At 41.5% G+C, this 25,569-nt stretch overlaps 2 protein-coding genes across 5 annotated transcripts in view; both read right to left on the reverse strand.

The window, feature by feature from the left end:
- garnl3 (GTPase activating Rap/RanGAP domain like 3) overlaps positions 1-10,285 on the reverse strand; it is a 70,469-nt gene extending 60,184 nt beyond the window's left edge. For both annotated transcript variants that reach the window (XM_071465204.1, XM_071465203.1), the window contains exon 1: positions 9,748-10,285. In XM_071465204.1, coding sequence (XP_071321305.1) covers positions 9,748-9,845 — 98 coding nt within the window. In that variant the 5' untranslated portion in view covers positions 9,846-10,285. The remainder of the gene's footprint in view (positions 1-9,747) is intronic.
- Positions 1-25,569, reverse strand: part of rpl7a (ribosomal protein L7a) — a 164,578-nt gene that overhangs the window by 94,848 nt on the left and 44,161 nt on the right. The window lies entirely within an intron of this gene.

Genomic DNA, 25,569 nt, shown 5'->3' on the forward strand with positions numbered 1-25,569 from the left:
GAATTGACTTAACCAGTGGCAGCAAAATGTTGAGTTTAAGAAGACATATAGCTTGAACTTTTTAGCAGTGGTGGAAAGTAACTAAGAAAATTTAGTCAAGCATATAAGTAGTCTTTTTATTTCCTTTTTATTTTAATTTAATTTTATTTTATGTGACTGTATACTTCAACCCTCCCTCCAGGTTCTCTGTCTTCCTCCCACAGTCCAAAGACATGCACGTTAGCAAGGTTAATTGGTGACTCTAAATTGCCCGTGGGTGTGAATGTGAGCATGAATGGTTGTTTGTCTCTATATGTCAGGCCTGTGATAAACCGGCGACCTGTCCAGTGTGTACCCTGCCCTCACCCAATGTCAGCGTCCCGGTTCGGATAAGCTGTATAATGGATGGATGGATAGATGTATACTTCAACTCCACAACATTTTAGAAGGAAATACTGTTTTTTACATGTCAGTTGCAGTTACAAGTTATTTTTCTGATCATGACTTTGCAAATAATGATCTTATAAAATACAGTGTTAAAGATTAAACCAGTGGTTCCCGACATTTTTGGCTTCAGATGCGAGCTGTTGGCAGTTGCACCAAATGTTTGAGGCCCAAAGGAGTAAAAATATCCAACATTTCACAAAAAAGAGAAAAGCCTCATTAATCATCTCATGACCCCACAGATTTATCTTGTGACTCTTTGAAGACGGCCAGATCCCAGGGTTGGGAACCTCTGAATTGAACTAACTGTATTGTATGTAAAGTAGTTAAAACAAGCATTTTCCACATAATGAGTACTTTCACTTATTTTAAGTGCTTCTTGCTGTTCGTTCTGCCAAAAATTACACATATTCACTAGTTACAGCTGCTCAGATGTGAGGGTTTGATGCTTTTTTTGTCATAAGTAAAAAGCAAACTGAACATATTTGGGTTTTGGACTGTTGGTCTGATAAAACAAGCAATCTGAATACTGTGCCTTGGGTTGTTTGAAATTATAAGGGATATTTTTCACAATTTTGTGATATTTTATAGACAAAACAATTAATCATGAAAATTATCAGCACATTAAAGATCGATAATGAAAATGATTGATAGTTGCAGCCCTACACTGGAACATTTTTACATTGCTTTGTTGATACTTTTACTCATGTAGAGGATCTCAGTACGTCCCCTGCCACGGCTTGGAAATGAGGAAATGATTCAGACTTTCTTTTTTTCTAAGAATTTAAACCTCCAGAGGTACATTTCCGTGAGCTATCAGCTGTCCTCCTTTGTTGGTTTGAGCTCACATGTTCTCTACTGGCAGTCATTTTACACACATAATCACATGAACACACACACACACACACACACAAACACATGCAGATGATTTGGATCCGGACCTTGGCCCCTTTGTTTCTGGTGCGTCCCAAATACCAGCAGGTCACCATGTGGCCTCTGTGAAATGTCACTGTGTCAGGCGGTGGCGATTTATGATGGCGCTCTCATTAAATGTGATCAGGTGAATTAACCTTTTGTCTGTAACGATTAGACCGGCCCTGGACACCACTCTGCCCTTTGGCCCTTTGGCTGTGTGCATGTGCTTGTGTACACAATGCACTTTACTGATTACTGCTGAATATGATGAAAGGATGTGTTCATACTCATGGGCCATAACAACATTTTACATCATTACATAACGCAAAGAAACACAGTGAGCTTGTTGTGTGTGTCCGAATGAAACCCTCAGCCGAGTCCACCTGCTCTCCACATGAGTGTCACTGCATCTTAAAGCACCTACTCCTCCTAGTGGAAAAGTGTGAATGACCAATGCACCAGGTATGCCATGTTTATTCTGTTTACCTGCTTCCTTTGAATTTTTCTGCAAATCATCACTTTGGTCTTCTCAGATTTTGTGACATAGCTCAAACTAACAGATAAAAGTGTCAGAGCGTTTTCTTAAATCACATTCTTATATCCACTGGCCAGACCACCTGTGGTCGCATCAGTGTTTATACAGGGAGAGTCTGCCCTCTTGTGGCTCTAACTCTCATCACAATTAAATGAGAAGGAGCTCAAAAAGTGTATATACAAGAGTTTACATAAGCACCATCTAATTGTTTATTATTCAGTCACACAATCACATACAGGTTTCATTACCCCTCAACAGCATGAACCATGTTTTCTTATATTTTACATTTTTTTTGTGGAACATTAAATCACCCCCCCTTACAGTGTGCTGTACGTTTATACAAATCATTAAGAATATATATGTTTTGAATCATTTTTAGGTGACAATAAGCATTAGTATTAGAAATGTTTATTAAAACACACATACTTGTTTCTTTATTATTAGTAATAGTAATAATAATACATTTTTCAATTATGTAAAAGTTTATATGGGAACTATGAATGTGAGCAGTTCAGAGTTTCCTACACATGCCTGTATTATTATTATTATTATTATTATTAACATTATCATAACTGCCATACTAGCAGCATGTTGGTTGGTCCACTATGTTGGTCCCTTTGCCCTCCTATGGAATTTTATATAGGCCCACTCGTGGAGCTAGCCCCCTAGTGTCTCCATGAGGTCGACTCTGTGGTTTTGAGTTTTCAACAACAATCCATGTGTCCAGTATTGAGAAGCTAACATTTTCACATTAAACAAAGATGTTGGGCAAGGCAAATATTATACCTGCTGCTTAGTATCAGCATGTTAGCATTACCACAGAGAGCCTGTTAGCATGCTGACATTCGCATTTAGCACAAAGCATCAATGTGTCTAAGCACGACCTCACAGAGCTGCTTGTTTTTTTTTTAAAATCTTGATTTAAAACTGTTAAACGGTCGTTTATCTGTCACCTTTCTGGTGCCCTGCCACATGTGGCTCTGCTTTCTGTAATGGTGTTCCCACACTACAATGCAACATACTACTACTACTTCAGCTCCTGGTTTGATTCATCACAAACGTGCCTGAGATATTACAATCTGTAAAAATTTAAATATTTATAAATGGAGGGGGTGTGAGGATCAAACAGACTTTCTGATGCCTCAGAGCATCAAAGTGCAATACACAGTTAAGTCACGATTGGAAAGCGTGCTTACTGTTTCTTCTTCAGTAGATACATTTGCTTCAGTTTATGAACCAAAACAAGCCAAAAAAAAAAGTTCAGACCTTCAATCAGAATGGCTCAGAAAAATAGCAACATGCAATCTAATCCATACACTGCTGCAGCAGTAGGCCTACAGTTGGTGGAAGTAGAAAGAACTACAAATTACACTTCAACAGCTTCATTTGAGCCACATCTTTACAACCTCCACTGTAAATATACCCGTCTCAGATGCTTCTACAGGTACTTTCAGACTGCAATTCCATCTCTTTCATTCTTTCACCATTTATTTCTGTTGTTTACTCTCTAACCAAGAAGAGGTTTTGGCCGGCCTCCCTTAAAACCGCAGGGTAAAAATGTACAACAGTAACCCTTCACAAACTCCATTTCCTCCTCTGTCTCTCCTGGATCGCTCTTTAAAGGTTATGACGGGGGCAGTGGGCTGGTGTGAAGCTGCTCACAGTGTACACACAGACAGTGCCCATACTGAGCAGACTTCCTTTGAGCTTTTCATACCCTGCTACGTTCCTCTGGCACATCAACACACACTCACATTCACTTTGCAAAGATGACTCATGTATACATGTGGCTTGTGGCTGAGCTCGAGCTGGCCGCATCTCAACCAATGCCCAGCTTTAAGTACACTGTGCTGGGTTTATTCCAGGCAACTATAATGGGGAATATTTTTTCCAGCCTCCAAGCTTTCCCGAAGCAGTGCACAGTGCATCTTAATGTGTAGGTGTGTGTCTTAAAACCCTAAATGGAAGCAGATGTTCCCCTCAAAGAGTAAAAGTTTACATAGGGCTGTAATCAAGCGAGGGATTTTTTGGTATTTTTTTCTTCTAGTAATTTGAGTCTATTTTTCTGTCTAAATGAGCCTGGTGCTCTGCGTTGTGCGCATGGCTGAACTGTGCCGGGTTGTGCTGAGCTATGCAGCCACATATGGGAGTGATTACAGTCCAGTGTTTATCAGACCTCACTGAGGGACTGACTGTACGGCTGAGCGGAGCAGAACCGGCCTTGTGCACACTATTTCAATTTCCCAGCTACAACCTTCTATGGAAATCAGACATGTGAATATTGCACCAACACTACGCGAGCAATCATAATCCCTGGAAGCTACATCTTTCTCAACCTGAAACAATCTGATTCATTGATTGAAAATTAACCTTCAACTACCTTGATAGTTGACTGATTTTAAAAGAAAGGAATTTTACACGTCAAAGTCTGTTTATATGTCTACAACCGCAAATGTAAAAAAAAAGTTCAGTTCAGTTCCCTCAAGTGATGTCACTTGAGTCCAGGCGAGTTGCAGCTGAAGAGGACAAGTTTGAAAAAACAAAAACTGGAGGTGTGGAGTTATTTCACCAGACCTCTGTGGCCCAATCCTCGTCTCTAACATTAGCTGCCACTAGCATAACACACCAGAATCTCTGCCTAAACTCTTGGCAGTCATGTTGCACTGTGGGTAATGCAGGCGCCAAGTTTTGACAAGGAAGAACAATGTGTGGAATAAAAAAAAAAGACGGACGTCAAATTAAAGTTGTCAACACTGCTTCTTCAGTCTTACTTGTCGGAGCTGCAACTAATTATTGATTATTTCCATTTCAAATTAATCTGTCAACCATTTCTCAATTAACTTAAACATCAAGTCTAAAAAAACGTCCAACAGCCTAAGCTGATAGTTTCAAATGTCTTGTTTTTTTTTTTTACCAACAGTCCTAAACCCAAAGAAATTGCATTTGCAATGATATAAAATACTGAAAGTCAATCAATTATCAAAACACTTTATATAATCTATTACTTACAATACCTACTTACTTTTCTGCCAGTTGACTGAGTATTGCAGCTCTACTGACTCAAGAGTAGGAGAGAGGATGTGATCTGCGTCTAATGCGCGTGAGTGAGAAATAAGATTCAATGTATGCAAAGCAGACGAGTGCCTTGAGTCAGCAAAAATGTCAGTCGGTCCATCATTTCAGCTCCCTGCTGGATGCTTTATGACAGACTGTAACACAGAGGGGAGACCCCGGCAGCTCAGCCCATCACAACCACTTTCACACTGTCTGTTAGAGAGTCCATCAGTATGATCCTGCCCATGTACGGTCTGTTAGAGCATTCTTAGATCTAAAAACATGAAAAACATGTCTGACTTTGACAGCACATGTTCTTCATTCACATACTGCTTTGAAGCCTACTGTAAAAGCTTTGCCAGGAAACCACATGAGGACAAACCCTAATACATATTTCCTTCTCCTTTTTTTTTTTTTTTTTTTTTTTTACTTTCAAGACACATATGTTCAAAACTCCCTCAACTGTTTGTTTACAAAGCATGTGAACTCAGCACGGTGCACTTCAGCTACATCTGGAACCGGTCTTGTGCCAATCTAACAAGCAGCAAGCTACAGCACAACCCCTGGCAACTGTACTCACAAAACATTGTGGGTTTGGCAGCGGGAGAGGTTAATGAAGACACTGATAGCATTTCAAAGCAACTGAACTCAAGCAGCCTCTGAAGTGAGAGGTTTGGGGAGAAAGGAGTATGAGAGGGCGAGTGAGGGATAGAGACTGTCAGAGTTTCAGAGGCTGCAGCACGTCAAGGATCTATTTTTGCTCTCTTAATGTGGCCGAGGTTGCAGGGTGAAGTTCAAATCCTTTTTGTTCAGTGGGTGAATGGAGGCATGCACGGATGGTAAAAGCAGGGAGGGGCTGGATGACATTGCCATAGTGAATGGACTGATTAATGAGCAGCACACATTAATCAAAACTCATTACTCCACGCCGTCAACCCTAATCTTTCCTTCCTACATTGTAAACAGGCTCCTTATCTGAACGTATTTGTTCATTTTAAGCTACAAAGTCAAACCATAGTAACATGCTGTAATCACACATTGCCCTGCTTCAGCTTGATGATAAATAGGCTTTTCTTCTCTCATGGTGATTCTCCCTGCCAGTGCATGCCTTTCCTTAAATGAACTACAAATGTTCTGTTGTGGATTGACGAGCGGGCCCCAAAAGAATCCACGCAATGAGGTTAGTTTCCACCGCATCAGAATCTGCTGATGCTGGATTCATAGAAAGCATGTTGCTGACCTCTTGTGATTTCTGATACTGGCTTTATCAAGAAACCGGAGGTCAAGTTTGTATGTCCGCTGGTTGGTAGCATTGCCCGGTAGCGATGTCCGTTCACATAGTTTTCTCCCTCTCTGGCACTGTCTCTTAGAGTTATGTTTGTTCTGCCAGCGCGTGGTCAGACTCGAGCCAGTGCTTTCTTGGCTCCTTCAAGTGTCACTGCGTAGTCTAATCTTATTCACACACAATTAGCCAGGGCCGACTGGAAGTGCTCTGAATGAAGCCAGAGCCAAGAGCTCAGTGACAGGCAGAGTTGATGGAGAAACACGCCTCAATTGTTCTGGAAAATAACGGAAAAAGACTCTAAATAGGTTAGGATTTGTTGCTCCTGGAGCACATCCAGACTTACTTCTGTCAAGTTCAAGACTCGAGGGCAAAAAGCTTGCCCAAAGTTGTGTGTGCGTGCTAATGCACTGGTATATTCAACTCAAAGCACACTCAACTGATTTAGAGAGAAGAATCTTTTTTTATTTTTTTTATTGTTTTAATTACACACATTCCTTTTGCTTGTCAAAACCTGGCACCTTCTTTACCCATAATGCAACTTGACCACTGAGAGTTCGGTTGGAGGTTTGGGTGTGTTATGTTAGCAGTGGTTAATGTAGCCTCAAGCAGAGATGAGGAGCGGGCTACAGAGGTCTAGTAAGCTCACTTCTTTCTAACTCCCCCCCACTCGCCTGTAAACAGACTTTGATGTGTGAAATTGGTGGAATGCACCTTTAGGTCCTCACAGATGTAAACACACACACACAGCTACATATTTACTGACCCACAGATGCACACACATAGGCTACAAATCATGAACACTCATGCAACCACCTGCAACTGCCAACAACCTGCAACCAGCAGGTAAAGGACCAATCAATGAGTTCCAGTAGTTTGCTCTACTTTTCTGCTTTCACCTGCAGCTCTGCAGCCACTGCTGTCGGTGAGAATATCTGCCAACTGGCGGTCAGCTGACTTTGTTAGATAAGGCTTAGTCACGATGAAACAGTATCCAAAACATGGTCAGAAATAATAATGTGATGTGATGTGTTTATCTCAAAGCAGATTAACTCCCAGGCCTAGATTTACCTGATTAACTTTTCCCTAAGATTTTAGGATTCAAGTTTTTGGTTGCAACTCCTCACAATAAATAATGAGCCCATTTAATTTGTTCCAGCATCTCATTTGTGAAGATGCGTTTGTCTCACGTAAACTGAACAACTTTTGGTTTTAGGTTGTCGGTTGGACAGAACATGACATTCAAACATGTCACCGTGGGCTTTTCCCATATTGTTTTCTGACATCTCATAGATTAAACAACTAATTGAGAAAATAATCGTCAAGTTAACTGATGAAAATAATCTCTTTGCGGCCTGTGACGTACTGTAAGATGCCTCTCACTCTGAGACTGTGTCTGTAGCCTGGAGAGGAAAAAAGAGGGCAGATCAATATCTAGATAAAACTACCACATAACATACTTCCACAGGGAGACATATGGGAACACTTCAGCCCTTGTGTGTGTGTGTGTGTGTATGTACATGTGTGATTACGCATGTGAAAGCAGGATTCTAACATACAGTGTGTATCCTTATGAAGCCATCCAAATGTGTTAGGTCTGTATGGCCATGCCTCTCTGCAGCACAATGAATTATACACAGCCCCCTCAGCAGCAGCCCCCTTACTTGAGTGTCTCTCATATCCCCTCAGTACAGTGGAGAATCTATTTCTCCATGCAGTAGCACTTCAGGCCCGGCTCAGATTGATTGTCTGTTAAACTGCTAGTGTCTGAGAGACAGTCCGCCAGGAAGCCTCACAATGTGACTCTGGGTCCACAGCATGCAGAGAAGGAACAGACCCCTTCACTGCACAGCACAAATCAAGCAAATTAGATGGGATGTGTAATTTGAAAGTAAGTGCCTGGCACAAAGCTGGCCAAAGTCAAATCTCGCCCCCGCATGCACCATGCACCCTTAAGTATATGCCTCTATTTGGAGACCCGGCAGTCTGGAGGGGACACCTCCAACACACAGGTCTCGCCATCACGCACACACACACACACACACACACACACAGACAACATTATCAGCTATAAGAGCAATGAAGCGAAATTCATGAGTAAATTTGCGCTCCTGCACACCTCCACAGATTGTCTGAAATAGCAGGAAATGAGAGTGGAGGTGGGAGGAGGGACGCTGATACGACCAGAACATCGATCCAAAGACAATGCAATGCAATCAAGACGATGAAAACTGAAGCTGCAATGATCCGTTATTTGAAAGGAAATTAGAAACTATTTTGATCATACATGTCAAGTCATTTCTTCAAACAAAGTGCATTTGATGGTTTCAGGTTCTCAGGATTTTTCTGCTTTTCCCAGTTCTTATTTTGGGCTTTAATGTCACATTGTGCTCTATGGTTTTGCATTTTTTACTGGATTACCTTTAACCTAATGAGTTATTTTGACCCAGTGGTAATGTTGGTTGTTATTTACCCAAACTAAAATCCGGTTATCTCGACCCAGTGTTAGACACAAGCCCAAGCCGAAAGATGATGCTCTAACACAATTGCTATCAGGTTGTGAGCAAAGGAAGCATTGTGGACAAGTTATGGGACTGGTGTGGCATCAGTAAAAGTGAAAGCCTTCACCTAATATTTACTGGTCCAAACCACAGCGCACCAACCTCTGATGGACGGGCCACACAGGGAGCCGAGAAGGTTAGGACATCCACACAGGCGGCTGTTGTCCTGCTGGAGGTGCCCACAGGAAGCCGCATATCTCAGAAACCTCCAGGAGGTTTGCCAACAACCAAGTGTACCACACAGAGAAGTCATATCAGATGCACATTATGTGGTCTATATGCCACCAAGACCCCTTTCCTGTCAGGGCGTTTGTGAGTGTGTGAACTCACAGGCACACAGCTGTCATACCACAGCATAGATCTGAACCGCCCAGATTGTCTTTTGTGAGGGGGGGGGGGGTGATTAAAACCTGCATAATCTCAGGCCTCTATGACACAGGATTTGACATCTAGGGGCATTGGGGTTGCTGGACTGCCAAATCAACACCTGACTTCGGCTATAAAATGATGACAGACAGTGTCCTGCCACTAAGCAGCCCTGTCAACATTGCAGAGTCAGGTGCAGACTACATGTATCCGTGCGTAACGAATCCCCCCACAGTCAGAGGGGAGATGTGAACGCAGAGTGTGCACAGAAAAAAAAAAAGATAAGATGAACAAAATGAATCAGGATGTTTAATCCACAGAGGTGGAAATCAGAGACGGTTATATGACTACTCCCTCTTTGGATACACAATATGTTCTGGGGCATCCCTCCGCTCCTTCTCTATGCGCACACACACACACACACACACAGTAGATCCTGGATAAATCACCAATACACAAGGTGAAAGACACCTTACAAACTCATTGTTTGGCCGCAATCTAAAGTGCCACTTCTAGGCAGGAGAGTGCAGTTTCTGAGGGATGGCTAAGCCGTTTTGATCGCCCATTATGTCCCAGACAAAATCGGCTCCACCAACAGAAGGGGGACCTACCTGGTAATCTCGAAGCTGCAACCTTTCCGAAGGAGCAAGGCTCTCTTCCGCATGATGCCTTTGTCTCTGCCGAGGTACACATTTTTATCTGAATTCATGGGTGCTGGGCGAGCAGGTTGACTCGGGGAAACAGCGGCGCTTCCTTTCCAAGGGGAAAAAAAGTCAAAAAATCGAGCAGTGGACAGCGAGAGGCGGAAGACAAAAAAAAAAAAAAAAAGAGGCAGGCTGGCCGAGAAAGAAGAGGAGGGAGAAAAAAAAATCCTTTGACGCTCGGCTCACCTCAGCAGAGCAAGGAAAGTGATCTCGCAGACTTTTTGCCCCCCACCCCGCGGGAAAGACGGTGTGTTGAAGCGCTCAGAGGTGCATGCTGTCGGGGTTGGTGGTGTCTCCATGCGGGCTCTACTGGAGCAGGGACTGCTGCAGCTGTCAACCTGAGCGGTTGTGCAGAGGAGTCTCCGCCGCCACAGAGATCCTGTGATCCTGAACTCTGGAGCCCACGGCACAGCGCTCCCTCAGCCTCAGCCTCAGCCCGACGCTGAGTGGCTGCTCGGCAGAGGAGGGGGGGGGGGGGGGGGGGGGGGGAGAGAGAGAGGTGGTGGTGAGAGAGAGTGAGTGAGTCTGTGCTGTGTGTTAAATTGAGTTACTTTGTGCGTGGGAAAGGAAGAGAAAGTGACAGTGAGAGCTGCATGTGGAGCCTGTAACACGCTGCTCTTCTACTTATATGAATATAGTGGTTTTTGAGTGGCTTAGCAAGCAGAACATCTGCTTTTATTTGGTGACTCCGGATGAACAACAAAAAGCATTTTCTGTAGACTGACCACACAGTTTTTAAATTATTAGCCTCCACATAAGGAGATGCCCATTAAAAATAAACCTCCATTCAAAGAAAGCACACTTAGGTACAGGCTGTCCTCCATTAAAGTGAATCATTAAACATTCATTTTTTTTTTTTTTTGGACATGAGCAATTTGTAGTAGGACAAGGCAATATGAGAGACAAAGTCTTTGTACCAGCACACAGTAAGACTCATCCGTGCTTCCATGAAACAGCAGAACAGATTTATGGTATTTATTGCTGACGTGTTTTCAAACACATGAAAACTGTGCAGTGTTTCCTGTTCACTTCAGTGTGGAAGCATTAACCATTTATCAGCCTCAAGTGGCCAATGTCAACAACTATTATTGTACCACACAACCACGTTCAGGGTTACAGCGATAAAACCAAAAGGGCATGTGGACAATATCATTTTGAGATTGTACGAAAGATTGTAGAAATGTTTTAAAATAATTTGTACTCTTAGTTAATCGCCTCTTTCTAACTCTCCTCGGGCATCCAGGTGTGTGTGTGTATGTTTTTACAGTAGCTGGACATTAAATACTGGAGAGTGACTGGGGACCTGGTGAGTGTGCTCTCACTGACAGTATGACTCAGGACGTATTCTAGACAATTAGAAGGTGAAGCAATGTTGACTCTGTTAAAACAACACTCAGCTGCAAGTGTACCCAGCTGTGGGTGCTATGGATTAGTTGATAAACTCTAAAAATATAATGGTGTGGACCTGGCGAGCATCCTGTATGTGCTTTATTGGGGTGGGATGTTGAGGGGGAATTCATGCCGCACTCAAAACATATAATCCACTTCACATAAGATCTGTCTATCTATCTATCTATCTATCTATCTATCTATCTATAGTCTATATAGATATATATAGAGTCATTATTCTGTCTAAATGAAACTCGAGTCAAGAAATGATCAATGACTCATTTTGAGAAAATAGATGACCACACCTCCACACTGTGACATGACACTATATTTGATTACAGTAAAGTGAGACTATGAGAGACTGTGAGCTTCCTCTTACAAATACAGTTAAATTCATATGCAATAAAAAATACCCCTGATTGATTCAAGATGCTGTAGCTACAACCTGCTTGGCCTGGTAAGACCTGTAGTTCATGTCAGTTAATATTAGCATTAACTAAGCAAATATTTCTGAGTCAGTTTGATGAGACTTCAGCACTTCTGTTTCTATGTTTTAGCATTTATTGTTATCCCATAATTGTCATTTTTGGACACAGTGGTCACTGTTAACAGACTTTATAGTGTTGCTGAAGCTATGTTGACTGCATTAGCTGTGTAGTCTTGCTTTACTTTTTCTGAACAGCAGTCACTGTGGCCAAAAGTTCCTAAAGTCAGTTACTTAAAAGTTCTAATCAGTGTATTCACACACATTTGTTTTCTGACCATAGAGTAGTTTTATGGGATGTGGCGGACTCCATTATTCCCAGGATTCTGATATCCTTGCATTGATCACAGCCTCACTGTTTAGTCCTCAGAGTGTCAGTGTATTAAGTTATTATTAATGCAAACTGAACATTTTCTACTCCCATTACTTCACATCACAGCACATTCAAATGGTGAAACTCAGGGTGGCTTTTATTGTGAAAAACACGATCTGGCAGTAATTGTTTGGTCAGCAGCTGATCCTTCCTACTTTTTGCAAGAAACTAATGTGCCCTGCTGCTGCATGGAAAACGTTTTTGCTGTGCGCAGCATCACTTAAGGTGGTGGTTGCAAATATTTTTGACTGACGTTTTTCATTAGAATGACAACAACATGAGTTTGTTTGGCTGCACTGTAAACGGACACAGCAAACGTAGCTGCTCAGCGAGCGTTTGCTGTCATATTAAACGCTTGCTGTTAACCACAGGTGTTGCCAAATCAACCAGGACTGAAATCTCAAGGATTGCTGCACCAAAGACATCATGATTAAGCAATATGAGTGAGAGTGTGTAAAACAGAACAACCATGCTTCTGTGTGTTAAATTCTTGTTTTACGTTTGTGATAAAACAATTAAAAATATTTAGAGCTATAATTATCAGTGGATTTACAGAAAAATAACCAACAACCCCTTTGATTATTGATTAATTGGCTTCCCCTTATTTCCATTTTCTGGTTCCAGCTTCTAAACTGAAAGGATTTGTTGCTTTTCTTGATTATATATCATAATAAACTGAGTGACTGGGTGACATACTTTGGGTTGAACGAAACAAATCATGGTCATAACAGACCAAGGAAGGCTGTTAGCAAAAACCCAGATTGTGTTGAATAAAGCAATGGTGTGTGTTATTGCTTATGAAGTGTGGTTGTGTAAGTCTTTCAAAAACATCACTTTAAATACTGTAAAAGGTTAGAATTCATTTGAAAATAATGAGGCCATGCAGCAGGGTGTAATTTCCTCCACTATAACCATCACTCTACAGCTCCTGAAGTCATTCTTCAGACATCATCACTCACAGACTGTGGACAGAAAAGAAGATGGGCATCTGCAGTCGGATTCAACAATAACTCAAGAGGAAACAGTAGATCATCTGTATAGTTTCTACACTGATCAGTAAACACTCTTGTGGTTGTTATCTGTGGGTTGTTGGTTGTATGTTTCACCTTTCCCTCCAATAGAGGGAAAAGTAAACCGATGACTCCCACGTACGCACAAATACACACACACAACCGCACACTCGCTCCGTCTACTATGTCAGCCCACTGTTTAGATGAGGAATTCTCTCAACATGACTCACAGCTGCATTCAAAGAAAGACTCGGCCATGTTTGTGTGATTGGAGGGACTTTTCAGTTTTGTTGCTCAAACCTTCTGACTCACTGTGATTCAATAGTGCTGCTGCTTACCACATCACCCTATGGTTAGAGACGCCTTTAAATAACTGCCCTCTCACTAACACCACTTATCAGTCTCATCATGTAGTGGCTACGATAGCAGTGGAATAAAGTGCAACCGACTGAGCTGAAGTAAGGCTTATTTAATGTTTAGCCTGTGACATTATGGCACTTGGCAGAGAGTCAGCATTTACTATAATTGAGACTATCAGAGGCAACCGGTCTGCAATTAACAAGTGCTTACCACTAACAGAGAAAAATATGTTTTCCAAATGAATTCCATATGTCTCAGTGTTGAATATCCTCAATAAAATGCAAATACGTTCAAGGTGGATTAATGTGAGGCAGTGAGGTTATGTAATGTGTGGGCAGGTCTTTTCCGTATTTACGGAACAAGGATGGAGGACACTGAACAGCCTTGTAGGTCTGCAACCTCCACCAAGACTTAATGAAAATATGAGTCTAAACATATTGTGACCTTCTGAAGATCCTCTGATGCTGTGGTGAGGTGGAATGATTGGAGATAGGATTTTTATGTTTTTAACCTGCAGAAACAAGCTGTAAACACAGAGCGTCACCTTTAAAGATGATAAGGAGAAAATTTGAGTAAACATTTGCTTATTTAATCGTCCAGCAGACACAGAGCAATGTTAACACTGACTTGGAGTCGTGTTTTCTAGACAATATAAGGCCAATATTGACCCATCCTTTAACTCTGTTTTGCTGTTTACCAACTCTTGTGGGAAATATCGAACTCTTCATCTGGCTTGTTAATTGTTTGGTGCTGAGCAGGCAGTGCACAAAGAGCTTATCAGAGCTGCTGCATGTGAGAATGAAGCTGAACCAAAACTGGAAAATTTCAGGTCGTTGAGAGCCAAACGCTCTGTAGAGCTGAGTGACTGACAAAAATGTGTTCATCACCTCAAGTGACACCTCAGTTCCATCAGGAGTTTGAGCTTAGTTTAATGTGCGGTGGACTGAGCAGGTTTTAAGTGATACTTCTGTGAATGTTCAGCAACAGAACAGTTTGATAGCAGCCTGGTTTTCGCTTTACACAGGAATAGTCTTCATCATTTTGATCAACACTGTAATGACCATCTGTCATTTTTAACATGCACATGCCATGGGGAGTGTGGCTTATGAGCCGTAGCCAGCCTCCTGCTCAGATGATGGCTCACTCTCAATAACCAGACTGAACAGTGACCTCTGGATTTACATTTTAAGGTCATTTCATCCCAACTGAAGCAGAGTGTAACTCTGTGTGCAGCCCCCGTGCAGCAGAGTGGGTTAGTGGTGGGAAGAGGACAGGACAAGAGGCAGCATACGTCAGACAGAAGGAACCCATGTGCTCTGAGCGAGGGATTCGTGTGTGATGGAGCGAGGAGTAGAGATGGGGGAGGGTGGTAAAATTTGGGATAAAGAGGCAGTAAATTAAGAAGCTGTGTGTGCAGCAGTGTCCAGTTTGTGAGCATATATCATCTTTATTTAAAACCTGATTTGTTCACACTTAAGTGCCCTGAAAGGGTTAAAATGTGTGAGCTGTTATGATACACAGTCACACAGACACACTTTTGGGAGGAATTTTCGGTGTTATCAGCATTTAAAGCAAAGTTGGTGCAAAAGATTTACATGAAGAACAAGGAAACAAAAAAAAAGGGGGGGGGGGGGGACTAGTTGTAGTGCTGACTAGTAGTCTGTAGATCTCATCTTGTCTGAACATTCTGGGGGAAAAAAAGTTGCACCGTTGCACTGTCAGCATGTCGTGAAGTAAGTTTGTGGAGTCAAAAGAAATAGTTGCATATAATAAATCCAATCCAACCTGCAGCCGGTGGAGATAGCATCAGGGAAAGAATGAGAAAAGTCCAACCTGGCAACATGAATATGGAGCCACCTCTACATCTCTTCACCTTCTGTCTCAGCTGCCTGTAAATGGACTGATTCATCGGTGTCGTGCTGACCTGAGCAATAAAGACCGAGCACGGAGGAGAGCGGGGGCCACAACATGTTGCCAAACCTCAGCTGAGGTGAGTCTATCAATGACACTGGGCCTGATGCCAGCGGACCACAGCATCCCGAATCTAAAATACATTTTGTAATGCAGCATTTTCTGAAAAAGCGATGCCAACAGTGGCACATCTCTATGAGTCACAGGGTTTTTACTGGGGTGGGGTTGGGGGTGGTGGGGTGTTGTGGTGGTTGGCAACGAGGGCACAAGTGTCAGCAAGCTGTCATCCCCAGAGGGGGCTCAATGGGCAGCAGCGTATCAAGAAGAGAAGCAAGTGCCAAATGCCACTGCAGAGACAAACACTTTGAACAGTGATACAGAAAGAGAAGCTGTTATTTAGCTCTGAGTCACACTTAAACCATGTCATCACTTTCTGAATCAAGACGCGAAGGACGTGATTGTGGGCTAAAGCAGCGGTTCCCAATGCTGTAGACTTTTGACCCCTCAAATGGAAGCAATGGAAGACTGGTGATCCCTCATCACAGATTGCAGTCTTTTTGTGGACATATTTTATGAGCCGTTGGAGCAAAGAATGGTTTTTGCTCTCACGGACTGTTTCCTCTCTAGATTCTGAAATATCCACTGTAATATTTCAAAGGAAAAAAAGGCATAAATGTGAGAGAAGGCAGATAAAATATACATCATTTTGTGCAGCAGACATTCTAGATATATATGTTTTTTTCCTCCTTATCCATTAAATCATCTTGGGACCCCTGAGATTTATCTTGGATCCCTTGACTTCCAGGTCAGGAGCCAGTGAATTAAAGTAACTTCATGTGTTTTTCATTACTTTTGGTTTGTTTTATTAATGCTTCATTTTATCTTAATGGGACGGTTCGATGTTACATTCACTTTTGCTAGAATGTTGAGTGACTATTTAGCACAACAAAGCACACTTCAAGTTGTCTTCAATTCTCCCTTGATGACAACTCAGATAGAGGTCAGTCTACATATATGGATAATTTGTAGTTAGGTATAACTGTGCACCCATTATCAAAAACATAACAAATGCTTGGCCCTGATTTACTAACTAATAAACTAATTAACCAAATCTCTTATTTATTTATTTCCTTTTTTCTGGAGATCAAATGTTAACAACAAAAAGATGGGACAACAATAAAATACTAAATATTAAAAGAAACATTGCTGACATGCTGCAGTCTCCTACAATATGATAATTCCTCATTTTCAGTCCTAATCTCTATTCAAATCAATTCATGGGCGACTTTCAGCTAAAGATCAACTGTGTGTCTGTGTCTGTGTGTGTGTCTGTGTGTGTGTCTCTGTGTCTGTGTGTGTGTGTGTGTGTGTGTCCGGTGTATGAACAGGTGCAGGGGTTTTGTCGGGGTTAACAGCGTTCATTCAGGCTGAGGAAAAAGGCTTCAAGGGCATTGTTGGTGTGATGAAGGACAATCTATGCACACACACACACACACACACACACACCCTACACAATCTTATGGTTAAAGATCATACACCTTTTATTCTCCTTCTTCTGCTTATGCAGACAATCGGAGAAGTGACTTCACAGGCTGAAATCATAAGGAAACATCTTAGAGGGAATCTGCAGAGCAGCCATAATGTGCTGGAGATACCCAGACATACCCGTCTGTTCAAAGAAATCCCCCCTGACCTCTGGAGATGAACATCAGCTACATGCAATCAAACAAATGCACTCATAGAAACCTCCACTACACTTTCAGTCTCTTTGCTGCAGCTGATTGCACCAATAAACACATTTTATGGATGCAAAATCAGGGCAATCAGACAGGCATGATAAAGCATTTGAATACTAATGCCCTGAAGTAATTTTCCCTCATATAACAACTGAAAACAATCATGTCATATCTGTGGAGCCCCTGACAGGCTTGTCTGTGCACTTCAAAGCTTTTATCAGTTGACAGATGAAAAGTTAGGACATAAAAATGTTAGAATCCTTTTCAAACCGTCTGCTGAAGAGAGAAAATATCCTCTGTGTGAGTATTTCTGACCTCCCTCAGTCTCAATGTTTACTCTTTATTGATTCTCCAGTTTTCTCAAGGGTAAGTTTAACATCTGTAATGCACAAAAATAGTTGCAGAGCATCCATCAATGTCCTTTTGTAAGAACATGGTGGTTAAACATCCCCCAAATGGGATTTAAAATAATCCTGTCATGTTTATGGATTACTTCATATTCTATAGATTAATCTGAGGGCTGTGTCCTTGTGTGAATTGTAATGTCCTCGTCTATCTGTGTAGTCTGACTTTTCCCGTGGGAGTACATAACCACCTCAGTTCCTCTTCAGAAATTTAATTATGGAGGAATCACTGGTTGTCAGTCATCTCCTCAGCATTTTTATTCTTCTTCTTTTGCACTTGCCTCAGCTGAACTGAAGCCAGTCATCTTGAAAATGCTTGAGTTTATATTTTTACCCAGACTGCGACTTCATTCTAACCCACCAACCTATTTGCTGTTCCATTTTTTCCTTTCATTGTATTTTTGTGTCCTCTTATCACCAACCTCCTACATGGAAGTATGTTCTGTGAAAGGCACCCGCACACATGCACGCAACAATGATGAGCTGTGCATTTATTCTGTGATATAATTCGGAGATACTTGTACTGTTCTCTGCTGCTCCACACTGCTCCATATATAACCACTGCACTACATTTCAGAGATAAATATTACACTTTTTACCCCACTTAATTTTTCTGACTCACGAGTCACATTTCAGATTATGATTTGAAATAAAAAACATATGACAAGTTTATGAATATTATCCCTTATAAGAGCTCTCAATTTAGATGGTAGCAGTTCACCTCTATACCTGTCAAAAATACAAAATATTATTTCAACTATTACACTATAAATATTTGTTGGAAGACCATATAATATGGCAGACTTTTGTATTTGTCACGAAAATCATCTACAATAAGGACACAACCCTGCCCCATTCTTGTAGAAATGGATTCAGCTGCTAGTCTTTTTATAAATAATATCTGTCTAAATGGAAACAAGACATAAAACTTTCAGCAGCATTCTACTGCAAACAGCCCCAAAATTACTATATAGAAAATGAAACATCAAAGCTTGACAAATTTAGACCTATTGTGTTGGATTAAGTTGCGCAGGTGTTCGTGACTTTCGTCCGGCTCTTGAATCTCAGTGTCGGTTTAAGCCTGAACCCTCGTCAGCTGCAGGATGGAGAATGGGACACAGCAATTACAGTATGGTGCTCTGTGATCACAGATGTCAATTTAATGACTGTGCCAATGTGTATGAATGCTAGCGTGTATCTATTTTGCATCTGTGTGGGTTTTTCCACTTAAATTTGTACTGTGCGTGCGCTTAGCTGAGGAAGCAGAATACAAAGTCTCAGGAGAGCCGTGGTTGTTTTTGTCGTTTAAGGCTCATGTGTGTTAGTCAGTGATAAAGTGGGAACAACAAAGTTTGTGGAAACAAGAAACAGGAGTCTTGGTGACTATGTTAAAGTTTATTCTAAACTACGAGGAGTACTGCTGCAGATCTTGAGAAAACTCCGTCTCTATGTGCCTTGGCTCCTTCCTTTTACCTATCAGAGGGTGACTCATAGCTTATTATTATGAACCCACTCAAGCAGACACGCTCAAATGCACACACACACACACACAAACACACACACACACACACACACACACACACATTTACCTTGTCCTTGTCAGGATGCCAGTAACACTCTTTCCCACTCGCAGAGTTGGGGTCGCCAGGAGTGGCAGCGGTGAGCGGGCAGATGGTGCCACTCAATTGCCTTCCCCTTCAGTAGATTTGATAAGAGGGAGCCTCATAAACACACCATACAGTAGATCATTTGGATTTATGTCTGCCATTTCCCAGTGGCCATATCTAAAATAGATGTAAATGGATATAAAGTTGACTGAGGTAAAAATAAAAATGTGCAGGCTGGAACTCTTTCAAAAGAAATAACATGGAGGCAGAAGCACAGAGGTAAGCAACAGACTGAAATTAAAAGATAAAGCTATTAATATTTTAGATTTTATTCATGATCCCATGAAAAGATCAAAATCATTAATGTGTTAGTTAGGACTTTCTGACGTCTGTGACTTCAGTGGTTCTAAACCCCAAGCCCGTTCATTCCTACTGAATTTAAGACGTCTTTAAAAACAGGTCACGAAAATATAGTTTAATTTGCAGCCAGTGGCTGTAGGGATGGTAATGTAGATTGTAGTCCAGACTGTAATATCTCTATAACTCATATTCCCCTCAGGATTAAAAGTGGTACCTTTTCATCCAATACCATCAGGCCAAAATTTTAATTTGTCCAATACTTTGGTTTATGCAAAACTAATGATAATCATGTCAAACTCAGTTGTGTTTAGTGGCAATAACAAATGTTAGCATGTTAACATACTAAACTATGATTTGAACACTACATCCGCTAAAACCAGCAAGTTAGCATTGTCACAGCGAGCATGTTAACATGCTGATGTTATCACTATGACTATGTACAACCTCAGTATTGTGCCTGTAGATTAGTCTTGTTAAAAAAATGCTAATAGAGCTGGGTGCTGTAGTGTTTACCAAATGCTGCTGAAACAGGAGAATATAGTGCGTCTGTTGGGGACTATTTTCAGCTGTGGATTAATACAAATTTGTTGCACCACATGCATTTATTTGGTGCAGCTATTTACAGCAGGGGTTGGCTCAAAATGAACTACAGTGCCCATCTTCATCATGACAAAAGGAACGCCATTGAGTCTAGCGGTGTTGCTCACTGTTGTGTTTTTAATAGTTTTGGAACAACAGTCAAGGTCTACAGGACAGAGGAATTATATCAGGTTTTGTCTACACAGGCAGTCTTTGTTAGTTGGATAAATTCATTGCTGATTTTGGACTTTACATAGGATTTGTTGACAGTAAGGAAAACTAGAATAAGACGACTATCACCAGACTTGTCCTCTGAGTGGAAAGTGTTGAATGAGGTGTTGTGTTTCTAAAGAGGAAATCCCTCAGATGGAGAAACGGAAGACTAACTGAATAAATAAATGCAGCCAGGTATCATGTGTCTTCAAGCTTTCCCTTTACGTACATTAACTTGTCAATATCTTCTTGGCTCACTATCCATCTCTCCGCTGATTGCCTACATAAGCCTTAGACCTGGCGCACACAATGCACACTTATACGGGATGATTCACCGTAATTACTCTCATCTGGAGAACAAGTCATTTAAGCAGCATCTATCCAAATCCCTTTCTTCCCTTGTTTCCAGCCTCTATGGCTGTTGATGGCTTCCTGGGGCCGTGGGAGGATCAGAGGAACAGATGTCAGTTATTCATTAGGTCTCCGTGTCACCGTGGCTCTCAGAGATGGGATTAAGATTGTCTGTTGCATCCATGTCTCAACCGCATCCTTTCTCTTAAATGTCACTCTCACTGTTCAGATGCTATGAGATACTAATAATGAAAAAAAAAAACCTACTATTTTTTTTGGCATTTATCAGATTTAGCAGATGGGACCATTTTGCACATGTACGCGCATCAGTTTGTTTGAGTGGTGTGTGCCTGCACATGCACATGAGGGGCAACAGTGGAGCTCTTTCCCCGGGAACGCGAGGTGAGCAGGTGCAGTCGCTTCAGGGGGGGTTTCCCAGTCACCACAGCTGTCAATCACCCGAGTGAGGCTGTAGCTGGAGGGCTCCTTCTTATCAGCCAGTGGACATAGGGACACAGATGTAATACTAAACAGTAGAGAATTTCTCTATTATGTTCTCCAGTTCTCTCCTCTACACTGATGAAGGAAAAGACTGATTTTCTGTCTCTTTTCACTTCTATTCTTTGCCTCTGCCCTGCCAACCAGCTCACGTCTAGCATCCAGTGATTTAAAAAAAAATTTCTCTACACAAATGCAAAAATAATTAAATGTACTGTATGTTAATGAGGACATGAGGGTCATTTAATGTAAAATATGGAATAAACTAAGGTCTCTGTTCTCCTCACGGTAATCTATCACATAACATCTCCCCAATGTAACTGTCAAACAGGAGTGGAGACAAGTAAAGGCAGAGACATGATCTTGATTGATTATCATTACACTGAGCCTGTTGCAGCTACTGTCCATAATGCTGCATCAGTGGGCTGCTGCTTTGTTAGCATTAATTAGCATTCATGAGAATGCTAAGATATTCCCCAACTTCTTGTGTGTCAGTTGTTTTGCACCTTGCACCACAAGAGAGCATCATATGTGAGCTTGTCCCCATCTTTTACTGAGGGTCTAAAAATAGTGTGTTTTGCTAATGGCCTTTGCAAGATATTGCATCTGTATCATCTGAATATGATCGAGAGCAGGCTGTGGACGACCGTGTACTGTTTCTCTTCGCACAGGAAGCGACTGGGTGGAAACTGTCATTCACGCTGCTCCAGTGAAGGCTGCAGGCTGCGACACTGACAAACTGACAATCAAACCTGCTCTCCACACTGATGTCCCCGCCTAAATGCTGCTCTTTATTATTCTGCAACTCATTACCATAACTGAAGATGCAACTTTGTCCTTGAACATGGAGATACATGTTCACTGTGGAACTTTCAGGCACACACATACACATGTAAGACAATGGCAACTAACGGCACCAACCACACCCATTCATAACACGTCACTGAAACCACAGACTCTCTTTTTCCTTTCTCTCTCTATCTCTGAAGAGCAGAATGATAAGAATAATCTCTCAGATGATGAAAGTGATCTTAATAGCATCACACGGCCGAACGCTTACTGTTTCAGGGTTTCTTTTCTAAGACATAAAGGGCACAGCAGTTTTTTTCATTATGAACTTTTCTGTATGACTCACTCATCATTCTCATGCTTGCCCTCTTTTCCTCACGTAGGCAACAAATATAAAACGCACACACACACACGGTGGTGTCCCTTTCTTTTCCAGTTCAGATGAAACAAGATGAGGAGGAGGACAAGAGGAGAGTCTCTGTAGGCACATTTTTATCAGACCCTGAGAGATGTGACGGTGTCCACAGAGATAAGACAATAGGAGAAATGCAGAGAGACCGACAACAGACTTTTCATCTATTATCCTTTCATCAGAGACTGCTCCTCCTGCTGTCAAATGAAATGCCTTTCTCTCTCCTACTGTGTGTTTGGGAATGTGTGTGTGGGCTTATTTCTCTATGTTTGTGGGGTCTGAAAACCGGGAGCCTACTTGTGGGATCTGACAGCTTTGTAGGGACCAAAATGCTGGCCCCCACAAGTTTAAATGGCTGTTTGAAGGTTAGGACTTGGTTTTAGGGTTAAGGTAAGGGTAAGGGTTGGGGTTAGGCATTCAGTTGTAATGGTTGAGGTGAGATTAAGGGGCTAGGGAATGCATTTTGTCACTGACAGATAAGGGTAAGACAAGGATGTGTGTGTTCAGAAATGTATTTATTTATTTTTAATTTATTAGCACATTTCTTTTAAGATAATGTAGTCTTTTGTTCCGAAGGCTTCTGGCTTAATCTAATGTTGCAGCCTTTATGAAATTCCATTAATGTCACTTTTCTATTTTAGCAACACCCTGAGGAACATGTGATACGGAGGTGGTGAGCATCTGTTATTTACACAAAGACCAAGGGTTCTGGTGGTATACTTCAATCATATGGTCACATCTAAGGAGCCAAACTAGAATGACACTCAGGGGAGTACATGCCTCGGCCAAGGACAGACATTCCTACACGTGTGTCTAGCTCTTACAGATCTGCACCGACATTTGATGGGTTCTTCTCTGGCCCAGGCCTCATCCGTCCACCAAGTTTGCTGCAAAGTGGTTTTGTACTTTTTTCTCCTGCTGAAACAAACCAAAAAACAGACACAGCTGTGTATCCATACTTTCTTTAATTTGCATGCACTAGCTGCTGTTAATCTTTTATATATAATTTCCATTTGAAAACACCTGTGCATTTCATTTAAAAAACACCCGTCACTGGGGTAAGAGATTCAGAATGGATAAGAGGTATTACACTGGCTTACAGAGGTTAGGGGATTTGTCAGTGTCAGTGTTTGTCTATGAATGACTTCAGTGTTCACAATAATTAATCACAATAATCAGTATTTTTAAAACATGTCAGTCTGTCTGTCCACCACTTTGAATCAGCGAATATCTCAACTACTGTTCGATGAATTGACATGAAATTTTGTTCGGACATCCTTGTTCCCCAGAAGATGAATCCCTTTAACTCTCATGAGCCCCTGACCTTGCCTTTAATGTTATACAACACTCTCCACCACCTTCATCAAAACACCCAATGAGGGAATATTTTTTAGAAGTTCATCTCCCATCTGTTCATACATATACACAACTTCTTGCACACACTAGGTGGGTGGAACCAAGAATACACTCGACTGACTTATAATGAATAGTTGAAAATGTCAGATATGCAGACGCCTTCTGGAGTTATATCGTTTAATAAAATCGAGGCATTTCCGCAAAAACATGTATCCCCCTGTTGCCTTTTACTTCAGGGCATGAGATAGTTTTAACAAGGGCAAAACATTTTCAGTCAGATCATATCAGTTTTGAAAATTAATTTTTGAAATTGCATTACTCCAGAAAGAATTTTTGTCTTTTTTTCCTGCCCTACTGACAATTATATTTAATTTTAGAGTGATGGACTGTAGATGCTTTTCATGATATTTCTTTACTCCCCATATTATTCTGGAGCTAAATCCACATCAAACATTCCTGATGTGACATCATAAGACGTCTGTTAGCTCCTGGCAGCTGCGCTGTTGAGTGAAACGGCTGTGTGAGTTGATTCGAGTAAACAGATTAAGTCCTCGTGTACTGCCTCTCAGGTTACATTTGCCTGCGTCAATTACAGCCAAACCCAAGGCAGAAATCCCAGGTGGGGACATGCAAACAGGTGTGTTAGAGATGCATTCAAAGCAAAGGGAAAGAGAGAGAGAGATAAAGGAGACGATTGTGGAGAAAAAGTGGAGAAAAAAATGGACGATTATTGAGGTGCATAGAAAAGAAAAGATGCAATGTAGATAAGAGGAAATTAGTCAAAAGGACAAGAGAAAAAGTAATGGAGGCACGAGAAAAGGTATGAGGAGGGTAAACTGAGAGAGAATTACATTTTTTTATAAATGAGGGGGTAAAGCAGACAAATGACTCTCCAAGGTCAGGGACAGGCTGCAGTCAAAGCACAGTCATCTATTTGAATGAGCCTGATGGGCTGGTGATACTGCTGGGCAGGCAAAACACAGCTGCAGTGACAGCTCTGAGGTTAATCTGTTTTAAGACAAAACCATGAGAACCATATCTGCTGCTGTGGAGTTTGATGTGGTGACAGTGAATGAATGTAACGCTGTGTGGCTGCTGCCTGGCAACATGATGAAGCTGCCTCAATGATAGAGTCACTCCCCCCCTATGAAAATAAAAAGAGAGGACAAATTAAAGGACATAAATCAGTCCTATAGAAAGAGATAAATCAACGCTCCTTGGTTTAGGTCTGTGTCCTTGTTTATGGCATGATGTACATGCTTGTGTATGTGCATATGTGTGTTTGTGTCTGTGCCTGTGCACACTTTCCTTTGTGACAAGTATGAGATTGAGTGCTGCAAATGAGACAGGATGCTTTCCCGCTGTGTGTCCCTCCAGAGAGAAGTGCACTTGCTGCTTCAGCATTGTCCCAATCAATTTGTCACTGTTGTCTGAATAATCTGATTCATCTCCATAAGGGAGGAATCAATTTAAGAAAGTGGTACTGGAGAGAGACCGGAGCTTTACTTGGTGTTATACGTTCTTTGAAAGTCTCAAAAAGTGAGGCATTTTGGTGGGACTGCAGAGCAATACACTCAAAGGGTTAAAGAGATGAGCAGTAGCTGCAGTTTGAATGATGGGAAATGGGAATCTGGCATGATGAGTGTAAATCAGTCCATGTGTCTGCACCCCTGTTGGCTTGTTAGCATCACGACCTCTGCATGAGTTGACTGTTAACACTTGTTGTTCAAAAAGTGACTACAAAAGGTCACACAAAGAGATGCAAAACAACAGCAAATGATTACAAAATGACTATAACTAAACACTAAACTACAAAAGATGCTACATTACCACAAAGTCATTCAAAAGAGACACAAAACAACAAAAAGATCCAAAATGACCATATGACAAAATGATG

This window comes from Trachinotus anak, unplaced genomic scaffold, assembly GCF_046630095.1.
Source record: "Trachinotus anak isolate AG129_WGS33_773 ecotype Australia unplaced genomic scaffold, CSIRO_AGI_Tana_v1 ptg000028l, whole genome shotgun sequence".
NCBI classification, from domain to species: domain Eukaryota; kingdom Metazoa; phylum Chordata; class Actinopteri; order Carangiformes; family Carangidae; genus Trachinotus; species Trachinotus anak.